We start from the raw sequence: 26,309 nt of genomic DNA, 5'->3' as shown, positions 1-26,309 counted from the left end.
GCAAGAATACTGGAGTGGCTTGCCATTTCCTCTTCTAGGAGATATTCCCAGCCAAGGGATCAAAACCGCCTCTCTTGTGTTGGCAGGTGGTTTCTTTACCACTGTGCCACCTGGGAAGCTCTCAATATATTAACTGAAGTCCATACTTTCTTTAGTGTTCACATAATGTCCTTTTCTGTTAAAAAATAAGGGATCACATTCAGGATACCACATTACATGTAGTTATAATGTCTCCGTAGACTTTTCTTGGCTGTGACAATTTCTCAGACTTCCCTTATTTTTGATGACCTTGACAGTTTGGCGGAGTACTGACCAGGTTTATTGTAGGATACCCCTGTATTGGAATTTGCTGTTTTTCTAGTGATTAGACTGGGATTATGTGTTTTGGGTAGGAAGACCACAGAGTTAGAATGCCATTTTTGTCGAACCACATCAAGGATGCATACTGCCTTTGATTACTTTTTCTTTTTAATAGAATTACATACATATAAATGTCATCCATCACTGATTACTTTTAATATGCCGTTTCAGATATATTATTTCAGCGCTTTGCAAAGATATTTATTGGCTGTCTTGCAGCAGTTACTAGTGGTATGATGTATGCTCTCTATTTATCAGCGTATCATGAACGGAAATTCTGGTTTTCAAACAGGCAGGTAAGAAGAAAGAATTTTGAGCATATTAACATTTGCTACAGTATTTAATATTAATTTTAAAAATGTGTTTTCCAGGGAGCCAAAACATAAAAATGCATGGTAATATGACAAGTGTTTTCTTATGTTGTGGCTATAAGCCATTAGGAACAAAATGGTATAGAAGCTATTTTGAGTCATGGTATCAACCTGAAAGGTATAATAGATTGTATTTCAAGGTCATAGAATAGAAACAATGAGGGTGCTTTTCTTCATACAGTTGATTTATCAGGGACTTTTTAAAAAAAATTTTTAATTGAAAGATAATTGCCTTACAGAATTTTGTTGTTTTCTGTCATACATCAACATGAATCAGCCATAGATACACCCATGTCCCCTCCCTCCTGAACCTCTCTCCCTTCTCCCTCCCCATCCCACCCTTCAGCCTGTCTCAGAGTCCCTGTTTCTAAGTCACACAACAAATTTATCAGGAACTTTTTGATGACAGTGAAATGTTATAAAGTCTAGTCAGCTTTTTAGTAGTTTTGGTAGTTTACGTTTATATAACATTCTGTGGAGGTTTCAGCATCAAAATATTTTAATTTTTTGATTACATGATTAGAAAGAATGTCTGGAGTTACTGAAAATGATTAGCAGACATAATGGTATTTATTAAAATGTTGCCTCATATTAGTATGTTTTATGTTTGGTTTTAAATCGTGTGTAACCCACAGACATTTGCTATGGTTATATTCATAATTCATTTGGCCTTTGAATAAGTTTGTTTTCAGACTTATCTTTGCAGTCACATATATCTGTAATATGCATTGGCAAAGTTCACAGTGTTACTACTTGATTTTAAAGATTTTTTGTTTTTGTTTTAGGGGAAACTCTTTTGTTGGTGTTCTTATTTTTGAGCGAGTAGTCAAGCTGACTGTATGTTTTTCAGACATTGATTTATCTAACAACACCTAAACATTTAACTGTATTGATTTGACCAAGACTTTTGCAAGGCCTATTTCCTTGAAAATAGTAGTTTTCAACACTGGATGTGCAGTAGATTCATCTGGGATGATTTACAAACTAACTCACAGATTCTTAGGTGAAGCGGAGAGAGTATCTGGGATCAATATTGCACAGTCTTTCCACGTGATTCTGTTACGTAGGCAGAATTGAGAACAACAAGGGTTTGGTAATCTAGAAGTCATTCATGAAGAACTGTTTTCCAGAGCATTGTGATGAGTCAGGGGTATTGGCATCATCTGGGAGCTTTTTCAGAGTTGCAGATTCTCAGGCTACACTTTAGAATCAGAATCTGTCTTTGAATAAGATCTTTAGGAATTTATATGCACATTTAATTTGAGAAGCACTGATTAAGAGTTTACATCTTTGAAATTGTACAAAGAAAATCCTGTATCCATTCATAAAAAATGATTTTCAGGAAATTTATTTAAACTAGTAAACTCTAAATGAGAAAAAAAGAGCTCGGAAAAAGGGCTCTAGATCTGGTCAAACAGATCTAGAAAAGATTTTATATGAGATTCACAGTGCATAATGACCACCTAAATTCTGAAGAGCCTTGCAATTAAGAAATTCATTTGACTTTCTTTAATCTAGCTTTTACACAACTTATTTAACCACAGAACTCTTTTGAGATAACACTCCTTTAATCTTAAGAAGTTCTATTGATCAAACTTTGGGGAAACTGCTCTGATATTGTTTGTATCATACAAATGATATGATACAATTTTATCAAATTATGATAAAATTATTCATGAAAATAACTGTTTCGTTTAAAAGATTATTGATTTGTGAAAGTTTGATTCAGCATGAAAAGCACAGATTTCAGTGTTTTTGACTACCTATATTCTTGGTTTGTTATAGTCCGGTTTAGAAATTTTAAGATTTATTTACTTTTCTGGAAGTTCATTTGAAAATCACAGATTAGTTATCTGCTGCTCTTCTAAACCCCTAATTATGGGCTTGCTTTTCTGGATACATAGGGAAATGGAATAGTAATAGAAAAATAATACTTTCTTCTTAAACTTATATTTTTATCATGGACTTGTGACACCTCAGCTGTCATTTTTCATTACCTGCCATACTATTCTTGTGCTCCTATGATAATACTTTGGGTTTTCCTTCTAGATTTTTCTTATATATAACAGGCAGGTAACTTATGAGTTACAATCCAGTTTAAACCTTAGGTGTTTCATTAAAGTGATTGCCAGATTATGGAAAAGTTTAACCTTATTAATATGGCCAATAGTGATTAAAGGAAAATTCAAATATGTCTTTGGATAAAAGGATAAATAAATAACATTAATTTGGAATATGAGGAGAGAAAAAGATCGCAGTTGAAATTTAAGTCACTGAGTATTTAAATAATCATTTAATTTTTTTTTAGGAGCTTGAACGGGAAATCACATTTCAGGGTGATAGTGCCATTTATTACTCTTACTATAAAGATATGTTAAAAGCACCTTCATTTGAAAGAGGTATGATAACTACATTTGTATATTTAATAACAGTGTTTTCCTAAAATAAAGCATTGTTCTTCTGTGTGGGAGCTCTTGAATGTGGAGGTTTGTCTCAGAATATAGATACTGTGCTTTTTATGTAGTTCATTTAAAAATTGTAAAAAGAAGGCACAGAGTATTATATTTTGATATCCTTCTTGATAATAAAGTATTTAATGACCTCTGAATAACATGTTCAATTTTCATAAAAGCAGAATAAATAACCTGGAGAAAAATTTTTCTGACTTTAGGTGTGTATGAACTGACGCACAATAACAAAACTGTCTCTCTGAAGACTATAAATGCAGTTCAGCAAATGTCTCTATATCCAGAACTTATGGCCAGCGTTTTATATCAGGCAACTGGTAGCAGTGTATGTGTCTCTTTTGACTTTAATATTCATTTTCTCACATATTTATGAATATTCAAAATTATATACTGTCATCCTGTTGTCTCCTCTTTTTTCCCCCAATTAGGAGATTATTGAGCCAGTATATTTCTATATTGGCATTGTTTTTGGATTGCAAGGAATATATGTTACTGCTTTATTTGTTACAAGTTGGCTTATGAGTGGAACTTGGCTAGCAGGAATGCTAACAGTTGCATGGTTCATTATTAACAGGTAAGAAAGGTGTTTTTAATGAAACTTTACAATTTTTTGTGACTGCAGTAGTCAGAGTTCTAAAAATGGCTCCCCCCCTCCAAACTTTACATGCCCCTAATTCCTACCTGTGAATATGAGATATCATTCCTGTGGTTGGGTTATGTTGTACAGCAGAGTTGACCTTAAGGTGGGATGATTACCTGGTGGGCCTATTCTAATCGTGTGAGCCTTTAAAAAGTGAGCAGCTTTCTGTAGCTGGTACAGAAGGGAAGTCAGAGATACTTGAAATGTGAGAATTTGATGCCTTGTTGCTGGATTGAAGTGAGGAGGAAATGAATTCTGCCAACAACCAGTGAGCTTGTAGAAGGGCTACAAGGCCTGGGTGAGAACTATAGCCCCAATTGCTGCTTTGATTTTAGCCTTAGGAGACGGTAGTCTTAGCCTTAGCCTTAGCCTTAGCCTTAGCCTTAGCCTTAGGAGAACAGAGAATCCAGCCATACTGTGCTGGGTTTGTGAGCTAATAAATTTGTGTTCTTTCAGCCACTACATTTCTGGTCATTTGTCATGCAACAGCTGAAAAATAAAAAACACTTATCTCTACCTCTCTTTTTTTTTCAAACATAGCAACATTGGCATACATGGGTACACCTCCTCTTTCTTCATTTATTTAAAATTGATGACATGGCTTCATGAAAAGAGGAAGAGGCATCAGCTGTATCAGTTTTAAGCCAACCACTTTATTTATGAATTAATAAATCCATTAATTTGGATTAATGTGTGCTTTAGATTAATAACTCTATTCCTTTTGGTGATCAGAGGAGTACCACTTCTTTAATAGTGAAGTACAAAGAGAGAAGGGGATGGGGTTTCTTTGAATTAGAGGGCTGAAGTTTTCTTGGCATTGGTCAGTGTCAAAAACTTGTTTTTTCAATGACCCTTGTTTTGCTTTTGAAAAGCACTTCCTCTACACAGCACAGCACTTTCTCCCCGTAACACTTAATGTGATTAAATTTTAGAATATGAGACATTTCTTTTGTTATACATTTTCCTTTGGCAACTGCCAAATGAAAAATATGATACTTCCATGTTATTGAGATTCAGATATGGGCTATATTTGTAACTGGGCTTTGTTTAGGGTCATATGCTGGCAACAGTTGATGTAAGGGATTTGAAAAATCTTCCTTAGAGCCTTCCCTGGTTGCTCAGTGGTAAAGAATCCGCCTACCAATGCAGGAGACATGGGTTTGATCCCTGATCTGGGAAGATCCCACATGCCGCTGAGCAACTAAGCCCTTGCACTGTAGCTACTGAGTTTGTGCCCAGGGCCAGGAGCTGAAACTACTGAGCCCATGTGTCCTGGAGCCCATGCTCCACAACAGGGAAGTGCTACCTCAGTGGAAGGCCCGTGCACCACCACTAGAGAGCAGCCCCTGCACACCACAGCTAGAGAAAGCCCACGCAGCAATGAAAGCCCAGCATAGCCAAAACCAAAACAACCTTCCTTAGTGGTTTTCAAGTATAGCTTGCCAGCTTTATGAGTCGGGTATGTTTCTTCTTAAAAGTACAGGGATGGGGGGCTTTCCTGGTGGCTCAGTGGTAAGAACCCACCTACTAATGCCAGAGTCCGGGGTTTGATCTTTGGGTCAGGAAGATCCTTTGGAGAAGGAAATGGGAACCCATTACAGTATCCTTGCCTGGGAAATCCCATGGACAGAGGAGCCCGGTGGGCCATGTAGTCCTTGGCATTGCAAAAGAATTGGATAGTTGGACACAACTTAGCAACAAAACAACAATTATTTAAAATAGAGACCTTCTAAAAGGATTGCTTTCTAGGCTATCTGATGTATAAATAGATCAGCCCCAAACTTAAGAACAACAGACATTCTGTCTCACCATTTCTGAGGGTCAGGAATCCAGAGCGGCTTATCTGGGTGGTTCTGGCTCAGGGTTCCATGTGAGATTGAGTCAGTAATTGGTTGGGGCTGTAGTAATCTGAAGGTTTGACCGGCCTGGACCATTTTTACTTTTCACTCATGTGGCTTTTGCAGGAAGCCTCAGTCCCTCACTGGGTGTTGTCTTGGAAGGCCTTAGTTTCTCATCATGTGGACCTCTGCAGAGGGCTGCTCACAACTTGGTTTAAGGTGAATGATGCAAGAAAGAGTGGGGTGAATGTGTCATAGTGGAAGCCAGGTGTCTTTTATAACCTAACCTCAGAAATGATAGAACATCATTCTGCCATATTCTGTTGGTCATATAGATTGACCATGGCACAATGTGGAAAGTGGCTACATGGGTTATTAATATCGGGTTGCTGTTCAGCCGCTAAGTTGTGTCTGACTATCGTGACACCATGGACTGTAGCCTGCCAGGCTCCTCTGTCCATAAGATTTCCCAGGCAAGAATAGTGAAGGAGGTTGCCATTTCCTTCTCCAGGGGATCTTCCCGACCTAGGAGGCAGGGGCTATTGTGAACCATGTTGGAGACTGGCTTTAATACTCATTTCATTTAATCCCTAGATCTTTCTTCATCACAAGTTCAAAGAGAAAGACTAGGCAACTTTTCCATGTAAAAATAACAGCAATTAAAAAATAAATAAGACTCCCTGTCAAAATATTTTAAAGATCTTAGTGAGAATTGTAACAAAATTACCTTATTATAATTTGGTTGCCTTATTTAATGACACAATAAATATATCCTGGGTAGCTGGAGCAGGACTTAGGTAGAAAAATTAATCTGATATATCTCTGTTAAAATGTATCTTTTAGCAATTTAGAAATTCTTAGCAAGTAGTTTTTCTATATGTTTGTTTTCCATTGTTTATTTTTTGGTATATATTTTTTTTCTGTTTTTTTGGCCACATGTTGCGTGGCTTTGGGATCTTAGTTCCCTGACCAGAGATTGAACCTACCTCCCCTGCAGTGGAAGCAGAGTCTTAACCACTGGACCACCAGGGAAGTCCCATGTTGGTATATATTTTATATGGCAAAATATATTTTAATGCCAAGAAAGAATATGCTATCTTTTTTATTCATCAGCTTTGGTTTATATATGATTGCCTGGAAAAGTATAAAAAGACATGAGTTATTCCATTTTGAGTATTAGTTGTGTTCTTAATGACATTTTGTGTTCCTTAATATTAGAATTAGAAGGCAGGATAGTAAAATAGCTCCTGTTTGTTCAAATTGAAGGATGTAGGCATACTAGAAAATTCAAGAAAATTTCAAGAAGTAGCACTGTGTATACAGTAGTGGGGAGAAGTAAAATGATTCCCTCTGAATAGTCTTATCACCAAAATGGGGTAATCTGAGTCCAATCTTCATGTATAAGGAATACAGAAATTGCTCTTGGTCCTCACTGACCTTCTCATCTCAAATATATACCAAAAAATCACTTTCAGTGGACCCAACTTTGTATTTGAAGAGCAAAAAAATTATATCTGATTAAAAGTCTATACTAAGTTTAATCTTTGGCCAAAAAAAAGATTACTAAACACATTGGTGATTAATAAAAGGTAAAATGCAAGGAATGCACATGTTGCAGAGTTGACAGAAAACAGTGGTAACACGTGGTGCTGGATCTATAATAATCTTACTGGAATACTCCAGGTACTTGTGGAATTATAAGGTTTTCAATTTTAGATTCCGGTTTTTCTGAGGAATTTCATTTTATCCAAAAAAGTAATTTTAAAAATAAGGGAAGATTTCACTGCCTCAGTAGTAGTATTTGTAATAAAATGAAAGATTAGAAAACAACCTAAATATAATGGAACTAATAGGTAAACTATAATATGTTGATGCAAGAGAACATATAGCTATTTGAAATTATACTAATATTGCATAGGTATTTTTCAGCTTTCACACATGATACATAGACATGCCAGGCTGTTTTTCACATCTAATCTAAATCAGTGTTTGTGAGCTTCCCTTTTGGCTCAGTGGTAAAGAATCCACCTGCCAGTGCAGGAGACATGGGTTCCATCCCTGTCCAGGAAAAGCCGGTGGGCCACAGCTGTTGAGCCTGTGCTCCAGAGCCTGGAACCACAGCTGGTGAGCCCACTTGCTGCAACTGCCGGAGCCTGTTCATCCTAGAGTCTTTGCTCTCTAACAAGAAGTCCACACACCACACCTGGACAGTGGCCCCCACAACTAGAGAAAAGCCCATGCAGGCAAAGACCCAGCACAGCGAAAGCAAATAAAAAAGTCAGTGTTTCTCAAGCTTCACATATGTATATTTAAAACTTTATAATCATGGATTTCATGTGTTGACTTAAATAATCTGAATGATGCGTGAATGTGTGCTCAGTCGCTTCAGTTGTTTCCGACTTGGTGACCCCATAGACTGCAGCCCGCCAGGCTCCTCTGTCTGTAGGATTCTCCAGGCAAGAATGCTGGAGTGGGTTGCCATGCCCTCCTCTAGGGGATCTTCTCGACCCAGGGATTGAACCCGTGTCTCCTGCATTGGCAGCTGGGTTCTTTACCACCAGCACCACCGGGAAACCCAATTTGAATGATGATGTTACTTAAATATAAAACATAAAACTATGTTTCCAACTCCTTGTGATGAAAACATTTATGATAGTATTGAAACCAATTTACTAATGAAGTAACAAACTAGTAAAATATTAACTAGAAACATTAATGTGAAAAATGATATTTTGCTAAAGCCAAATTTCTACTCAGCATGTATATAGTACCGGAGCTTCCCTGGTGGCTCAATGGTGAAGAATCCACCTGCTAATGTAGGAGATACGGGTTCAGTCGTGGGTCAGGAAGATCATCTGGAGACAGAAATGACAGTTCACGCCAGTATTCTTGCCTGGGAAATCCCATGGACAGAGTAGCCTAGCAGTCTACGGTCCATGGGGTTACAAAGAATCAGACACGACTGAATAACATATACCAGTTCACTAGGTTCTTTTGAGTATGGCAAACCTACATGACTGAGTACTGTGAGATGACTCAGATCTCATGTTGCTCTGTTATCCATTATGAAATTTTTTTTTTTTTTTTTACCATAGTGATCTGTACATTTTGTTTTTACTTGGCAATACATCACTTACTATTAAGAAAACCATGTCATGTTTTTTTTTTTTTTTCTGATTAACCCAAGGCAGTTGAAGTAGTACTCTGTAACCAATTGGATTATTAACACAAACATGAAAGTGAGTCCTGATCTTTTGGCAATAATGAGTTACAAAGTGGTCATCCAGTTGATTCAGGTTATGTTTATGCTATGATGTATTTGAAATGAAAACACAAAAACTCAGAGTTGGCTGTCTCTGGGAATATATCCGTAGGCCTGGTTGATGAAAGTAATTATTATTTGAACTGCTGGTTTGTGCTGCTCTCTGCTCGACACTGCAACTGGGGAGAAAAAGTAAGTCTCACTGGATTTTGTCACATCCCATTGTTATCCTTCTGGTGCTTACAGCCACCAGGGATGGTGGTGTGGGGAAGAACGTTGAGTAACACAGGCATTCAGGACTGGGGCTGTGAGGAGGCTTGTTCATGTAGAGAGTAACTGGCAGAGTTGCTCAGTTTTTGCTGCAGTGACTAAGAAGGTTCCCTCATCCCTTCCCAGATAGTGTTTCTGGTGCACAGTGTTGTAGGTTTCACTGTACTGATCTGTGCGTTGGGTAGGGGTAGTGAATGAGTCTTTGGAATGAGGATTACAGGTTCAGCTTCCCAATTCTGGGCTGGTAGAGTGGTTGGCAAAGTCCTGACTTGAGAATAGACATCCTCTCCTTCCTGTTTGTTGACTAATGACATGGTGAATATCTTGTTTTGTGTTTTAGAAAGTCAACTTTCACAACAAATTTTCAGAAGTAATATTGTATGAGAATAGGTGGTCTTTAGAATACATGATATTCACAAAATGGTATTGAAGCAATCACATCTGAAGAAGAAATACTCCATACATAATAAAATAAATTCCAATTGGGTTAAAGAATTAAAAGTAAACAATGAGACCAATAATCTCTATACAAAACCATTGGTTCCTGTTTTTAAAAACTGTAGTAGGTAAAGTCAAAAACAAGGTAAATATATAACAATAGGGAGGAACTGGTTAGATTATGATAAACATGTATAGTTATGTACCATGACCATTCAATGTTCTTGAAGTTTATGGGCGTATATATTACAGAAGATGCTCATATTGTTAAGTAAAAATTGATCATACAGAGTTATAAAAGAGGAAAGATCTAATACTGTTGACTAGGTTCTAGAAAATGTATTGTTTTTCAACTTGTATTTCATTTGATCTTCATGTTTTTAATATGTGTGTATATATATTTTTTCAATTACATATACATTCATAGAACACAGGTTATTTTCTAATACTTTCTAGCAGTTTTGAGGTATAATTGATATAGAATAAGCTGTACATATTTAAAATGTACCAGTTGATAATTTTAGATGTTTAGACACACTTGTGAAACCATCAACAAAATCAGTATAATGTTATCACCACCCAGAGTTTAGTTGTGCTATCTGGTAATCTCTCCCTTGTTCCTCTTCTTACCCCACCTCTACTGCTGTTCCACTGTCTTCAGGAAACTTATGATTTGCTTTCTGTCACTGTAAATAAGTTTGCAGTTTCTAGAAATTTATATAAATGGAGTCATACGGCGTATATTTTTTGTTTTTTTTCTTCCACTCAGCTGAGTCATTTTGAGATTCACGTATGTTGAGTGTATCAATAGTTCATGCCTTTTTGTTGCTAAGTAGTAAGTAGCCTATTGTATGGCTGTGCCACATTAAAAAAAAATGTTCCCCAGCCAGGGATTGAACCTGCCCACTCGGCAGTGAAACGGCAGAGTCCCACCCACTAGACTGCCAGGGAATTCCCTGTCAGTTCAGTTCAGTCGCTCAGTCGTGTCCGACTCTTTGCGACCCCATGAATCGCAGCATGCCAGGCCTCCCTGTCCATCACCAGCTCCCAGAGTTCACTCAGACTCAACGTCCATCGAGTCAGTGATGCCATCCAGCCATCTCATCCTCTGTCGTCCCCTTCTCCTTCTGCCCCCAATCCCTCCCAGCATCAAAGTCTTTTCTAATGAGTCAACTCTTCGCATGAGGTGGCCAAAGTATTGGAGTTTCAGCTTCAGCATCATTCCCTCCAAAGAAATCCCAGGGCTGATCTCCTTCAGAATGGACTGGTTGGATCTCCTTGCAGTCCAAGGGACTCTCAAGAGTCTTTTCCAACACCACAGTTCAAAAGCATCAATTCTTTGGCGCTCAGCCTTCTTCACAGTCCAACTCTCACATCCATACATGACCACTGGAAAAACCATAGCCTTGATTAGACGGACCTTTGTTGGCAAAGTAATGTCTCTGCTTTTGAATATGCTGTCTAGGTTGGTCATAACTTTCCTTCCAAGGAGTAAGCGTCTTTTAATTTCATGGCTGCAGTCACCATCTGCAGTGATTTTGGAACCCAAAAATCACAGACTAAAGTCTGACACTGTTTCCACTGTTTCCCCATCTATTTCCCATGAAGTGATGGGACCAGATGCCATGATCTTTGTTTTCTGAATGTTGAGGTTTAAGCCAACTTTTTCACTCTCCACTTTCACTTTCATCAAGAGGCTTTTTAGTTCCTCTTCACTTTCTGCCATAAGGGTGGTGTCATCTGCATATCTGAGGTTATTGATATTTCTCCCGGCAATCTTGATTCCAGCTTGTGCTTCCTCCAGCCCAGCATTTCTCATGATGTACTCTGCATATAAGTTAAATAAGCAGGGTGATAATATACAGCCTTGACATACTCCTTTTCCTATTTGGAACCAGTCTGTTGGTCCATGTCCAGTTCTTTTTTTTTTATTTTTAAACTTTACAATATTGTATTGGTTCCATGTCCAGTTCTAACTGTTGCTTCCTGACCTGCATACAGATTTCTCAAGAGGCAGGTCAGGTGATCTGGTATTCCCATCTCTTTCAGAATTTTCTAGTTTATTGTGATCCACACAGTCAAAGGCTTTGGCATAGTCAATAAGCAGAAATAGATGTTTTTCTGGAACTCTCTTGCTTTTTCCATCATCCAGCGGATGTTGGCAATTTGATCTCTGGTTCCTCTGCCTTCTCTAAAACCAGCTTGAACATCAGGAAGTTCACGATTCAGTTACTGCTGAAGCCTGGCTTGGAGAATCTTGAGCATTGCTTTACTAGCATGTGGAGATGAGGGCAATTGTGCGGTAGTTTGAGCATTCTTTGGCATTGCCTTTCTTTGGGATTGGAATGAAAACTGACCTTTTCTAGTCCTGTGGCCACTGCTGAGTTTTCCAAATTTGCTGGCATATTGAGTGCAGCACTTTCACAGCATCATCTTTCAGGATTTGAAATAGCTCCACTGGAATTCCATCACCTCCACTAGCTTTGTTCGTAGTCATGCTTTCTAAGGCCCACTTGACTTCACATTCCAGGATGTCTGGCTCTACGTCAGTGATCACACCATCGTGATTATCTGGGTCGTGAAGATCTTTTTTGTACAGTTCTTCTGTGTATTCTTGCCACCTCTTCTTAATATCTTCTGCTTCTGTTAGGTCCATACCATTTCTGTCCTTTATCGAGCCCATCTTTGCATGAAATGTCCCCTTGGTATCTCTAATTTTCTTGAAGAGATCTCTAGTCTTCCCCATTCTATTGTTTTCCTCTATTTCTTTGCATTGATCGCTGAAGAAGGCTTTCTTATCTCTTCTTGCTATTCTTTGGAACTCTGCATTCAGATGTTTATATCTTTCCTTTTCTCCTTTGCTTTTCACTTCTCTTCTTTTCACAGCGATTCGTAAGGCCCCCCAGACAGCCATTTTGCTTTTTTGCATTTCTTTTCCATGGGGATGGTCTTGATCCCTGTCTCCTGTACAGTGTCATGAACCTCATTCCATAGTTCATCAGGCACTCTATCTATCAGATCTAGGCCCTTAAATCTATTTCTCACTTCCACTGTATAATGATAAGGGATTTGATTTAGGTCATACCTGAATGGTCTAGTGATTTTCCCTACTTTCTTCAATTTCAGTCTGAATTTGGCAATAAGCAGTTCACGATCTGAGCCACAGTCAGCTCCTGGTCTTGTTTTTGTTACTGTATAGAACTTCTCCATCTTCAGCTGCAAAGAATATAATCAATCTGATTTCGGTGTTGACCATCTGGTGATGTCCATGTGTAGAGTCTTCTCTTGTGTTGTTGGAAGAGGGTGTTTGATAGGACCAGTGCATTTTCTTGGCAAAACTCTATTAGTCTTTGCCCTGCTTCATTCCATATTCCAAGGCCAAATTTGCCTGTTATTCCAAGTGTTTCTTGACTTCCTACTTTTGTATTCCAGTCCCCTATAATGAAAAGGACATCTTTTTTTGGCTGTTAGTTCTAAAAGGTCTTGTAGGTCTTCATAGAACCGTTCAACTTCAGCTTCTTCGTGTTACTGGTAGGGGCATAGACTTGGATTACTGTGATATTGAATGGTTTGCCTTGGAAATGAACAGAGATCATTCAGTTGTTTTTGAGATTGCATCCAAGTACTGCATTTCTGACTCTTTTGTTGACTATGATGGCTACTCCATTTCTTCTGAGGAATTCCTGTCTGCAGTAGTAGATATAATGGTCATCTGAGTTATTAAATTCACCCATTCCAGTCCATTTGAGTTCGCTGATTCCTAGAATGTCGACATTCACTCTTGCCATCTCTTGTTTGACCACTTCCAATTTACCTTGATTAATGGACCTGACATTCCAGGTTCCTATGCAATATTCCTCTTTACAGCATTGGACCTTGCTTCTATCACCAGTCACATCCACAGCTGGGTATTCTTTTTGCTTTGGCTCCATCCCTTCATTCTTTCTGGAGTTATTTCTCCACTGATCTCCAGTAGCATATTGGGCACCTACTGACCTGGGGAGTTCCTCTTTCAGTATCCTATCATTTTGCCTTTTCATACTGTTCATGGGGTTCTCAAGGCAAGAATAGTGAAGTGGTTTGCCATTCCCTTCTCCAGTGGACCACATTTTGTCAGATCTCTCCACCATGATCCGCCCGTCTTGGGTTGCCCCACAGGCATGGCTTAGTTACATTGAGTTAGACAAGGCTGTGGTCCTAGTGTGATTAGGTTGACTAGTTTTCTGTGAGTATGGTTTCAGTGTGTCTGCCCTCTGATGCCCTCTTGCAACACCTACCGTCTTACTTGGGTTTCTCTTACCTGGAATTCCCTGTACCACAATTTTAAAAGAAATAATTTTACTTACTTTTTTATGGCTGTGCTGGGTCTTCATTGCTTTGTGCGGCTTTTCTCTATTTGCGTGGAGAGGGGGTTCCTTTTCATTGCGGTGCTTGGGCTTCTCTTTGTGGTGGCTTCTCTAGTTGCAGAGCACAGACTCTAGGCATGTGGGCTTCAGTCCTTGCAGCCCACAGGCTCAGTAGTTGCTCGGGGCCCTGACAGCACTCGGGCTTGGTAGTTGAGGCTCACAGGCTCAGTAGTTGAGGTGCACGGGTTTAGTTGCTCTGCAGCATATGGCATCTTCCCGGACCAGGGATTGAACCCCTGTCCCCTGGATTGGCAGGTGGATTCTTAACCGCTCTGCCACCAGGGAAGTCCCTGTACCACAGTTTGATTGAACCAAAATAAATGCAAACATGTTTGTCTCCATTAGGAGAATTATGCAGCAGTTTTCATGAAGTATTTTAAAGCAGTAGCACCATTGTGTTTGTGTGGGGGGCGGCGGGCGCAGAAATAGCCATTGAATTTATGGAGATCCAAATTTAATTGTTAGGAACGGAGTCCGTTGTGTTAGAGGATATGCATAGGAGACAACACGCAATGAAGATTGATACAGGAGAAACTTAGGAGGCACCTCCGAAAACATTGTGTTTGTGATTCTGGAAGTTTTCAGAGCTCTCTAGATCTATCATATACAGGGCTGTTGTAATGTTAATTCTGGAAGGAGTATTAAGTAGATATTAGAAGATATGCATTGTAATCCTAATTGTGTCATCTTTTAGCTAAATGACTTAAGTCACTACTTCTCTGAGCTTCTTATTCCTTTTACATAAGAGTTAGTATAAGAACTGCTAATTCCATAGTGCACACTGTGCTCTAGAGAGATAACCATGTCTAGAGATACCCCTCTAGAGAGGGATAACCATGTCTTTTCTAAGGGAAGGGAAGGTGGGGGTTGAACTCCAGTGTACTTGCAACAAGTTGTGTGTTGTAGCATGAGGCTGTATTTGCCCCGAGCAGAGATGCCTTTTTCAAAATCTCACAAAGGCCCATCTATTCATCAAGCAGACACAGCAGCACTGAGTCTCCCTGGGTGGGAGGTCAGGTAGTAGTGAAACAATGAATTTGTTGTAAGATGCCGCATAGGTAATGATGGCTTTGTCCATGCCTGCCTCACAGGATATGGAGGACAATGAGATGTGTGTGAAAGTGCCTTGAAAAGTGTAGTGTTACACAAATACAACGTCTTGCTCTTTTGCTGCTCATCTATGGTTTATTTTAGGGTAGATACAACAAGAATTGAACACTCCATTCCTTTAAGAGAAAACTGGGCACTACCGTACTTTGCATGCCAAGTTGCTGCACTGACAGGCTATTTAAAAAGCAACTTAAATTCTTATGGAGAGGTAAGATGCAAATTTATTTGTCACAATTCTGATATATTGCAAATGTGGTATATAATTTTAAAGCTATTCATATGAAAAGTTGTTATATTCAGTGAAATCTAGTTACTTCATGATAATCTTGTTATAACTTTTTCTGTAGTCTGACAGTAAATTATATTTAGGAGAAGGGAGATGTTACTTGTTTTAGTGCAGTTACTTGACAAATATGAAGAATATTTTATTATGAAAATGAATGTTTCATTATTTTTCTATTTCTCTCACTTTTGGGACATTCATGGCCTTTAATCATCACGAGTTGAAGAATATTAATGAAGTTAGAAAGTGACCGCAAGTGAGAGCAGTGGTAGCAATGCACGTTTTGTTTACATTTACATTTTACATTTTGTTTGCCTTTATGTTTTCTGTGACTGAGGTATAAGTAAGCTTCAGGAGACTGTCCTGGGTGGTTTAGATTCTTAACTTTTGTTGTTGTTACTGCTGTAAACCCTTCAGGAATCAGGTGAAGCTTAGATACTCCATCTCAGAATAATGATTTTAAATGCATAAAATAAAATAAATACGATTATAAAAGGCAACCAATTATATTGAACTTGACTTCAATGTAGTAATCTTTTGATTGTCTGCCTGTCTTGGATTAAGAATTCTCAGCCTGAAAAAGGGACTGACTACAGGAACCTGGTTGGCTAGGAAATAGGATTCGCTTAAGGTTCCTTTGTGAAATCTCTGAAAAATACTCTATTCTTTCAGGGATGTCAGATGTCCTGAGCATAGCAAACTTTATTTCATTTTCTGTAGTACTAGAATTTCCTTTTTTATCTAAAATAATAACACATTTGAGATTTGTAATTTTTCTTTTGCTGGGCTTGTGTAAAGACCTTTCTAAGGAGGAATATTTTCTATAATAGGAAGTCTTTAATTGAATGTTTTCCTGTTAGATTGTGCAGCCTTCTAGGGAAGAATAGTTCTTCAGTTTTTGTTTAAAAGTGTAACATAGCAAAATGAACTGCCTAAGCTTCTTTATATTTACTATTATTTTGAATTAAAGTGAAAATTTTGTTGCCACAAAAAAAGATGTGTTGGGTTTTTTTTGGCCATGCCTCAAGGCATCTTAGGTTCCCTAGCGGGGATGAAACCCGTGCCTTCTTTAGTGGTAGTGAAGTCCTAACCACTAGACTGCCAGGGAATTCCCTATCAAAGATAAAATGATTTTTAATAAAATCATTCTTCTGGAACTTCGCTGGTGGTACAGTGGTTTAGACTTCACCTTCCAAGTCAGGGTGCATGGTCTGGGAGCTAAGATCCCACGTACTTTGCTGCCAAAAAAATGAAAATACAAAACACAAGCAATATTGTAACAAATTCAATAAAAGACTTTAAAAATAGTCCACATCAGGGTTTCCCTTGTGGTCTAGTGGTTAAGAATCTGCCTGCCAAGCAAGGGACACGGGTTTGATCCTTGGTCCAGAAAGATCCCGCATGCCTTGGAACAACCAGGCCTGTGCACCTGAGAGCCTGAATGCTGCAACAAGAGAAACTACTACAATGAGACGCCCAGACTCTGCAAGGAAGAGCAGCCATCATTCTCTGAAACCAGAGAAAGCCCACACACAGCCACAAAGACCCAGTACAGCCAAAAAAAGTAAACAAAAATGAAAAAAATCATCAGGAAGTATATTACTAATAATAAACATTTTAAGAAATAGCCCATGTCAGAAAAGTTTCTTTAAAAAAAAAATAAAATTATTTATTTTAAAAGGTGTTTCAGAAGAGGTAGAATAAAGTGTAAATTTATTTTTCCCTTCTATACCATATTCTATATTTTTGTGAATATCATTGTTTCATTGCCATGTTGTGTATTCTTCCTAGTACTTTAAAAAATTGTTTTAATTAAAAAAGGACTTCCCTGGTGGTCCAGTGGTTAAGAGTCCACCTGCCAAGGCAGGGGATACAGGTTCAATCCCTGGTCCAGGAAGATTCCACACAGTGCGGGGCAACTAAGCCCGTGCACCACAGCTGCTGAGCCTGTGCTGTAAAGCCCGTGTGCTGTGAGAAGGGAGACCACCATGAAGAGATGCCTGTGCACTGCAGCTCGAGAGCAGCCCTGGCTCACTGCAAACAGAGGAGGCCTGTGCAGAGGCCGCGGGAACCCAGTGCAGCCGAAATGCCCTCATATATATAATAATAATAAAATACATACATTTAAAAAGTAATAAATACATCTACGTTATGCTGCTGCTGCTAAGTCGCTTCAGTCGTGTCCGACTCTATGCGACCACATAGACGGCAGCCCACCAGGCTCCCCCGTCCCTGGGATTCTCCAGGCAAGAACACTGGAGTGGGTTGCCATTTCCTTCTCCAATGCATGAGAGTGAAAAGTGAAAGTGAAGTCGCTCAGTCGTTTTCAACTGGTAGCGACCCCATGGACTGCAGCCTGGACTGCAGCCTACCAGGCTCCTCCATCCATGGGATTTTCCAGGCAAGAGTACTGGAGTGGGGTGCCATTGCCTTCTCCGCATCTATGTTATACAGATGGTAAAAAAAAAAATGTCAGTGTAAGTGGATAGATACACAGTGAAAAGTATATTTCCCTTCAGTTCATTATTGTTTACCAAAGACCTGGTGCTTTTTGTAGGGATATAAGAATAGCTTATACTCCTATTTTTGTTTACATATTTTTCTCCTTTTTTATTTAAGCGCAATTATTTTTCTGTATTTTGAAAGTATTCCATGAGTTTCTCCCTCCTCCTCTCCCATCCTCTTTCATTTTTTTCCTCTCAATATTAACGTAAAGGAAGTAAATTATGTTTAGCAGTTATTTGATTATGTGTAACCACTCGTGTGGTACTGGGCTTCACTGGTGGCTCAGATAATAGACAGTCCACCCTGCAGTGCAGGAGATCCGAGTTTGATCTCTGGGTTGGGAAGATCTGCTGGAGAAGGCAATGGCAAACTACTCCAGTATTCTTGCCTGGAGAATCCCATGGAAAGAGGAACCTGGTGGGCTACAGTCTATAAGGTCACAAAGAGTCGGACACAATTAAGCAACTGACACACACATCTGGTACTCCAGAGTACACAACAAGAGCAAAATATCTATTCAGATATTAAAGCAGCAGCAATATTAAGGATTGTATAAAAACATCGCGGTTAAAAAAGAGCAAGTTTTTACTGTGGTGTCTTCTTAACCCTTCAGCTTAAAACTCAATTTTTTAAGAAAACAAAACTGCACTTTCTGCCGCCATGATGCCTGTGAAAAAGCTTATAGCATGGGGGAGCAAAGAAAGAAGAAGGTCCTGAAGTTTACTCGTGACTAGACACACCCTGTAGGGCTTCCCTCGTAGTTCAGTTGGTAAAGAAGCCGCCTGCAATGCAGGAAACCTGGGTTCAATCCCTGGGTTGGTTGGGAAGATCCCCTGGAGAAGGGAACGGCTACCCACTCCAGTATTCTGGCCTGGAGAATTCCGTGGACTGTATAGTCCGTGGGGTCGCAAAGAGTCAGAAACAACTGAGCGACTTTCACTTCACTATACCCACCCTGCAGAAGATGGAATCTTGGGTGCTGCCGATTTTGAGCAGTTTCTTCAGGAGAGAATTAAAGTGAATAGAAAAGCTGGAAATCTTGGAGGTGTTGTAATAGTTGAAAGAAGCAAAAGCAAGATTACTGTAACGTCTGAGGTACCTTTTTCCAAAATGTATTTGAAATATCTCACCAAAAAATATTTGAAGAATAACCTGTGTAGTTGCTAAGAGCAAAAAAAAAAAAGTTACAAATTGTGTTGCTGCTAAGTAATTAATCAGGACAAGGAAGATAAAGATTAAAATTCAGTTATCTGGAGTATTTTGTATGTTGTTGCTCTTTTGTTGTGTCTGATTCTTTGTGACCCCATTGACTGTAGCCCGGCCCACCGGGCTCCTCTATCTGTGGGATTCTCTAGGCAAGAATACTGGATTGGGTTGCCATCTCCTTCTCCAGGGGAACTTCCTGACCCAGGGGTTGAAACTGTATCTTCTGCATTGGCAGGTGGATTCTTTACCACCGAGCCACCTGGAAAGCCCAATTTTGTATGAGTTCTTCACTAAAATTTAGAAACCAAATAGATACATACATACATACATATATATATATATATATAAACTGTCATTCCATTATGTTTGCTTCCCCTTGAATTCACCCTATACATACACATTGTGTGTGTGTGTGTGTGTGTGTGTGTGTGTTTGAAAGAAGATTTGCGCCTGAATCAGTAGTAGTGACCACCCAGCAGTCAAGTCTAGTAAAAGCCACCATTTAAAAATACTTACTACCTTATCTCTTAGAATGAAAGAAAATTTTACTGAATTTTCTTCTTTTCTTTTTTTTATCTTCCTGAGGTTCTCAATATGATGTTGAACATGAAGGGCAAGTGGTTGATTTCTTTGTAAAACGTTTGATTTAAGATCTTATTGTTTATGTAAAGATTTAATCATAATTATGTGATTTTTAAAAAAAGTTTTAAGAGTTGCTTTAAAATAGAACCAGTAAGGGCTGCAGAAGTTCAGGTAACAACCTTATGGGTTTGTATAGTAACAAAGCTGTTAACACTAATTTCTTGCTTTTCTTTTCCCTAGAGGTTTTGCTACTTGTTGATGAGTGCTTCAACTTACACCTTTATGATGGTGTGGGAGTACAGCCACTATCTCTTGTTTCTTCAAGCAATATCTCTCTTCTTGCTAGATAGTTTTTCACTGGAGCAGAGTGACAAGGTATTAATGGCATTTCAAAATTATGACTTTAAATCTGCAGAATTTTAAATCTAGTGTTTATAAGGTTGTATAAAAACCATTTAGCTTTTAAACTTATTTTGAAATGCTTTAATAGGCTCTGATTTATACTTCTACTTAAAAGGTTGTTAAACTCATTCTTCCCTAGTCCTTTTAGAAGCACTTTGAGAGTCCCTTAAGCCTGGGCTGTTTAACCAAAGTCACCCCTGTGCTTCCTCTCTATTTCTAGCCATTTCTCCATCTTCCCTGTTTCTTAAAAAAAAAAAGTGAAATATAGGACATGTTCAAAAGAGTCTATGTATGCTATATATATCCCATGGGCTGAGTATCCAGGCCAAGGGGTCACAAAGAGTTGGACATGACTGAGCAACTGAGCACACATATAGTGTATAGAAAAAATATGAGTAATTGAACACCCAGGCCAAGAATTGGAGCATTTCAAAACCCTGAAAGCCCCTTTTTCCCAGTCATATCCTGCTCCCTCTCCAACAGAGGCTAACTGTCCTGAATTTTGTTAATCCTTTCCTTCTTTTTATTTTTTTTTACCACCTATCTATGTATTCCTAAAAATACGTTGTTAAATTATAATGTATTGTTTACTTTTGCCTGATTTGCTTTTGAGATTCATCCATGGTGATATATAGAGCTATATTTCATTCATTTTTATTTATTAATATATTCTGCCACTAAATAACATTTCAGCTTTTTTCCAGTTTATTGTTCATATGACCAGTGCTGCTATAAGCATTCATATACATATCACCCTGCTCAGAAGATTTTTCTAGAAGATATACCTCATAGTGGAATTAGAAGTCAAAGGATAGTGCATATTCAATCTAACTAGAGATACCAAGCCTTTCCCCAGAAGAGTTATATTGATTATACTCCTGTCAGCAGTAGTTTCCCGTAGACATTCAGTTCCTTTGTTTATCTTTTTATTTTTTTGCTTTGTTATCTTTCTTTTCCTTATTTATAAACATTTATTGAGTTTTTAATATATTGTCTTATCTAGAAATTTGGGAATCTTCATGCTCATCCTTTTTCTTCCACTTGGTCCAGAATCCTGGTGATTAGGTTATTTAAATAATCATTAACCAAGTATAAAGTTGTTAACTTGTTAAGTGAAAGGGTAATAAGTACCTAAAAGTATTACAGAGGTAAAGCTTCAGGAAGCAGCTACCACCCTAGAAGCTGTGGAAGAACTGGAAATTATTAAAACTTAGAAGTTTAGAGGAGGGACCCCCATGGAGCTGAAATAGACCTCTGATAAAGAGCCACTGCTCCACTTTGCTGGTATCTCTGTACTGGAAAGAAGGGCTCTCTGGAAAAGGGACCCAGACTTCTGAGAATGGTACTGTGGCCAGCTGATCCCATGGTCTCTGGGGTAAGAAGACATGATAAAGCTGGTTCTTGAAGCTTAAGAAAACTGCAGCTGCGTGGAACTGCTGTTACAGGAAGGAATTACTCCGTTGGCGTGAAGAAGCCTTGCTAAGGTGATCCACCCAGGAACTGCAGGCCACAGGAAGGAATACATCCCTGCTCTGTCCTCCAACCTTACCTCTCAGGAACACAGATTGGCAGAACTTAATAGGGAGCCAAATGGAAAAGCAGAAATATAGATGATAAGGTTGGCCCCAGCATTATGAATCTGGGATAGAGGCATAGGTTTGGACTAAGAGAACCAGCAGCCAAAATGAAAAAATAGGATATTACTAGCACCCAGAAAATCAGTAGAGCCCTCTCCTTGTGACTGTGTCAGTCTCCCAACAGTGAGGTATTTTTTTAAAAAATGGCTCTGGCCTTTTAGGGATGTTTTTTCTTTCTGTGTTTTTTTTTAAGATCACTCTACCTTTTGATTCCTCCCCCTCACCCCAACTAATGTCTATATTTTGTCTTAGTTCTCCCCTTTCTATTCAATAAAAGGAATCTATTTTATGGTAGATTAAGTTATACTATTGAAATTTAGAAAAGAAACCTAGTAAGACATAACTTTCTAGAAGAACTAGGAGGTCTTCTATTAGGAAATTAAATTTAGCTTTCTTATTGTCACTGTTAAATGGACCAAGTACAAAAATACTTTTCGCTGGTGCCGTATTTCATGGCAATATATTTTCCTTGGGTAGGTTTTGGGGACTACTGCTAAAGATTATGATTTTTTACTTACATAGCTTGATGTTGCTCAGGTGGACAAGACAAACCAAGTGAAATGAAGTCAGAGCCTGGGATTAAAGAAGGTTCTTTTAGTTTGATTTAGACATCCATGATTTCAAAGCTTTTTACTTTGTTTCTGGAGAGTTCTTTCTAAAAAGAAAGAACTATATTCCATGACAATAAAAGTACAAATTGAATGGTTGTACAACACTGTCCAAAATTATAGTAGAGCATTTACTTTATAATTGTAGTCAAATTTTATCTAATGAAAAAAATGTACAGTAAAATTCATTTTATTCTCATTTTTGTCCCAACAGGTTCATGAAGTTTATAAAATCTATATATTTTCTCTCTTTCTGGGATATTTACTGCAGTTTGAGAATTCAGCTTTATTGGTGTCTCCTTTATTAAGTTTAGTAGTAGCCTTAATGCTTGCTAAGTGCCTTCAGGTAAGTAGAATTGACTATCATTCTTGGGGTGAATTTTTAAATTGTTAATTTTTTTAAAAAATCTCACTTATTTGTTCATATGGTTCCTCCTCCCCATAGCTGAATGTGAAGAAAGGAACTTTTGTGGCTAAAATAATGAAAGTGATTAATTTTTACTTGGTGTGTACTCTGACAGTGACATTGAATATTATAATGAAGGTAAGTAACTCTGTGTTGGAGATTCATGTAGTAAAGCAATTTGAATAATTTAATTTTAATGAGAATAATGGGATAACAATAGAGTTTATACAGTAATATTTTTAGTTGAACAGTAATCATACCTAGTATATTAGGTGGGAAAATAGGATTCTGAATTTTTTCTATATATACTTTTAAAAATTCTACTTTATTTTTCATTTAATTTAAAATGTCATCATTACCCAAATTAGCATTAAGTAATATGTAGAATAAATTCAGATGAGTAAAAGACATTCACAAGAGTGGGTAAGTTGTTTATGCTAGGTGGAAAAAGGTTAAAATTTTCTTACCACCCCATTATACTTTTATGCTTAACTATAAGGTAATGTGATTGACTTATGCCAATAAATCTCCTTGCTTCATGGTTATACCATGCATTTTTAATTCACATTTTTTGTTTCATAATCTTGCTATGTTTTCTAGTTCTAGTATTGGACAAAAGCATATTGTTATAAGCATAACTAATAGTTCTACAACTAATAGTTCTAACTAGTGTTTTTATCCTCCAGATGTTTGTCCCACACAAAGAAAATGGACATATGCTGAAGTTCCTTGAAGTAAAATTTGGACTAAATATGACTAAGTAAGTTTTAGATTATGTAAGTTTACCTAACGCTATACCACTTAGAAGATAAAGAGCAAAAATAATCAAAGGAGGTAGTAGGCACCTAATTACATACCACTCAGAAAATAATCTGGGATATTATAATATCTAGAAGAAATATGACATTAATACTTTTCTTATTTTAAAAAATATCTCATTTAGGTCTTTTAAAATTAGATATACTTAAACCTCAGTAGCATCACAGTAACTACTTTCTCCCTTAATGAGAAATGATGATACAATCTAAGGTCAGGATAAATTAAAGATTTAAAATGAATAAAGAACCAAGGAAATCTTAACCTCTAACCAGCAAAATGCTCATATTTAAAAGAACATGGGAATTTCCTTGGTGGCACAGTGGATAGGAATTTGCCTGCCAATGTAGGGGACACGGGTTTGATCCTTGGTCCAGGAAGATCCCACATGTTGCAGAACAACTAAGCCCACCTGCCACAGCTACTGAGCCTGCACTCTAGAACCCGAGCTACAACTACTGAGCCTGAGTGCTGCAGCTACGAAGCCCTCACACCTAGAGCCTGTGCTCCGCAGTAAGAGAAGCTGCCGCGATGAGAAGACTGCACACTGCAGCAGAGTAGCCCCTGCTCATGCAACTAGAGAAAGCCCACACAAAGCAACAAAGACCCAGTGCAGCCAAAAAAAGAGTATGAAGTCACTGTAATTCAATTAAAAAAAGGTTCATGGTGTATTACAAATCTGTGCGTTAATAAAAATGGGGTCTGGGCATAAAAATGAGGTAGTCAGTAAGATATTTATTTCTTAGCAAAGAATCTCACCTTTGGTCATAATAGTGGATTGTGCCAGAAGCTGACTTTTTAAATTCAAAAATAGTATACTTTTGTTTGTTGGTTAAGTGCATTTTTAAAATCTAAAATGAAATAAATGATTTTATATACTGATAGAATCCATTTGCATAACAGAAAACATATATTTACCTATGAAAGTGTTAGTCGCTCAGTCGTGCCTAACTCTTTGCAACCCATGGACTGCAGCCCACCAGGCTCTTCTGTCCATGGGATTTTCCAGGCAAGGATACAGGAATGGTTTGCAGCCCACCAGGCTCTTCTGTCCATGGGATTTTCCAGGCAAGGATACAGGAATGGTTTGCCATTTCCTTCTCCAGGGAATCTTCCTGACCCAGGGATCAAACCTGGGTCTCCTGCACTGCAGGCAGGTTCTTTACCAACTGAGCTACCAGGGAAGCCCTTAATGCCAGGTTCATTCTAGAGTCTTCCAAGGTTACAGAGAAAGTCAGTGAAAAGGCCAGTCGATTATGGAGGTCTACAACCAACTTTTACTAGTTGCCTCCTGAGTTTCAGGCCTATGAATATACCTTATAAAGATATGGTCCCTAGCTTTATGAAGCCCACAGCCTCCTAAAGGATTCTTTTATCTTAGTAAATAGATATGATTCAGAAGACTTCTGTAGTGTTTAATCCATGTCAAACACTTGGTTAACTAATACATCACAGCATGAAACTTCATGCACAGTATCTAAAATTCTATGTAATCTAGCAAAATGTATAGGTAAATATTCTCCAGGGGATCTGTTTGATCCCTCAGTCAGGAAGACTTCTCTAGTTCCTAAGTAGACCCTAGAACCTTATCATCATTTGCTGTGATTACATGGGATTTTAGATACCATGCATAAAATTTAATGTTGTGATGTATCAGTTAACCAAGCGTTTTACATGGCTTAACCACTAGAGAAGTCTTCTGGAGCATGAATCATACCTATCTACTAAGATAAAAGAATCCTTTAAGAGGCTGTGTGCTTGATAATTTAAGTCTGAATTTGGCAATAAGGAGTTCATGATCTGAGCCACAGTCAGCTCCTGGTCTTGTTTTTGCTGACTGTATAGAGCTTCTCCATCTTTGGCTGCAAAGAATATAATCGATCTGATTTCGGTGTTGACCATCTGGTGATATCCATGTATAGAGTCTTCTCTTGTGTTGTTGGAAGAGGGTGTTTGATAGGACCAGTGCATTTTCTTGGCAAAACTCTATTAGTCTTTGCCCTGCTTCATTCCGTATTCCAAGGCCAAATTTGCCTGTTATTCCAGGTGTTTCTTGACTTCCTACTTTTGCATTCCAGTCCCCTATAATGAAAAGGACATCTTTTTTGGCTGTTAGTTCTAAAAGGTCTTGTAGGTCTTCATTGAACCATTCAGCTTCTTCAGTGTTACTGGTAGGGGCATAGACTTGGATTACTGTGATATTGAATGGTTTGCCTTGGAAATGAACAGAGATCATTCAGTCGTTTTTGAGATTGCATCCAAGTACTGCATTTCTGACTCTTTTGTTGACCATAATAGCTACTCCATTTCTTCTGAGGGATTCCTGCCCGCAGTAGTAGATATAATGGTCATCTGAGTTATTAAATTCACCCATTCCAGTCCATTTGAGTTCGCTGATTCCTAGAATGTCGACATTCACTCTTGCCATCTATTGTTTGACCACTTCCAATTTACCTTGATTCATGGATCTGACATTCTAGGTTCGTATGCATTATTGCTGTTTACAGCATTGGACCTTGCTTCTATCACCAGTCACATCCACAACTGGGTATTCTTTTTGCTTTGGCTCCATCCCTTCATTCTTTCTGGAGTTATTTCTCCACTGATCTCCAGTAGCATATTGGGCACCTACTGACCTGGGGAGTTCCTCTTTCAGTATCCTATCATTTTGCCTTTTCATACTGTTCATGGGGTTCTCAAG

The 26,309-nt window shown here is 38.3% G+C and overlaps 1 protein-coding gene across 4 annotated transcripts in view; it reads left to right on the top strand.

Annotated features, from left to right (window-relative positions):
* The window catches only part of DPY19L4 (dpy-19 like 4), a 62,241-nt gene that overhangs the window by 12,799 nt on the left and 23,133 nt on the right, over positions 1–26,309 (top strand). For all 4 annotated transcript variants that reach the window (XM_002692815.7, XM_059874492.1, XM_059874491.1 and 1 more), the window contains 9 exons: positions 532–656; positions 3,040–3,130; positions 3,403–3,524; positions 3,628–3,773; positions 15,248–15,371; positions 19,980–20,114; positions 22,601–22,732; positions 22,832–22,930; positions 23,479–23,552. In XM_002692815.7, coding sequence (XP_002692861.1) covers positions 532–656; positions 3,040–3,130; positions 3,403–3,524; positions 3,628–3,773; positions 15,248–15,371; positions 19,980–20,114; positions 22,601–22,732; positions 22,832–22,930; positions 23,479–23,552 — 1,048 coding nt within the window. The remainder of the gene's footprint in view (positions 1–531; positions 657–3,039; positions 3,131–3,402; positions 3,525–3,627; positions 3,774–15,247; positions 15,372–19,979; positions 20,115–22,600; positions 22,733–22,831; positions 22,931–23,478; positions 23,553–26,309) is intronic.

This window comes from Bos taurus, chromosome 14 (genome assembly GCF_002263795.3).
Source record: "Bos taurus isolate L1 Dominette 01449 registration number 42190680 breed Hereford chromosome 14, ARS-UCD2.0, whole genome shotgun sequence".
Lineage (NCBI taxonomy): Eukaryota > Metazoa > Chordata > Mammalia > Artiodactyla > Bovidae > Bos > Bos taurus.
The sequence above is the reverse complement of the archived record's forward strand: the minus strand, read 5'-3'. Positions and strand labels throughout refer to the sequence as shown.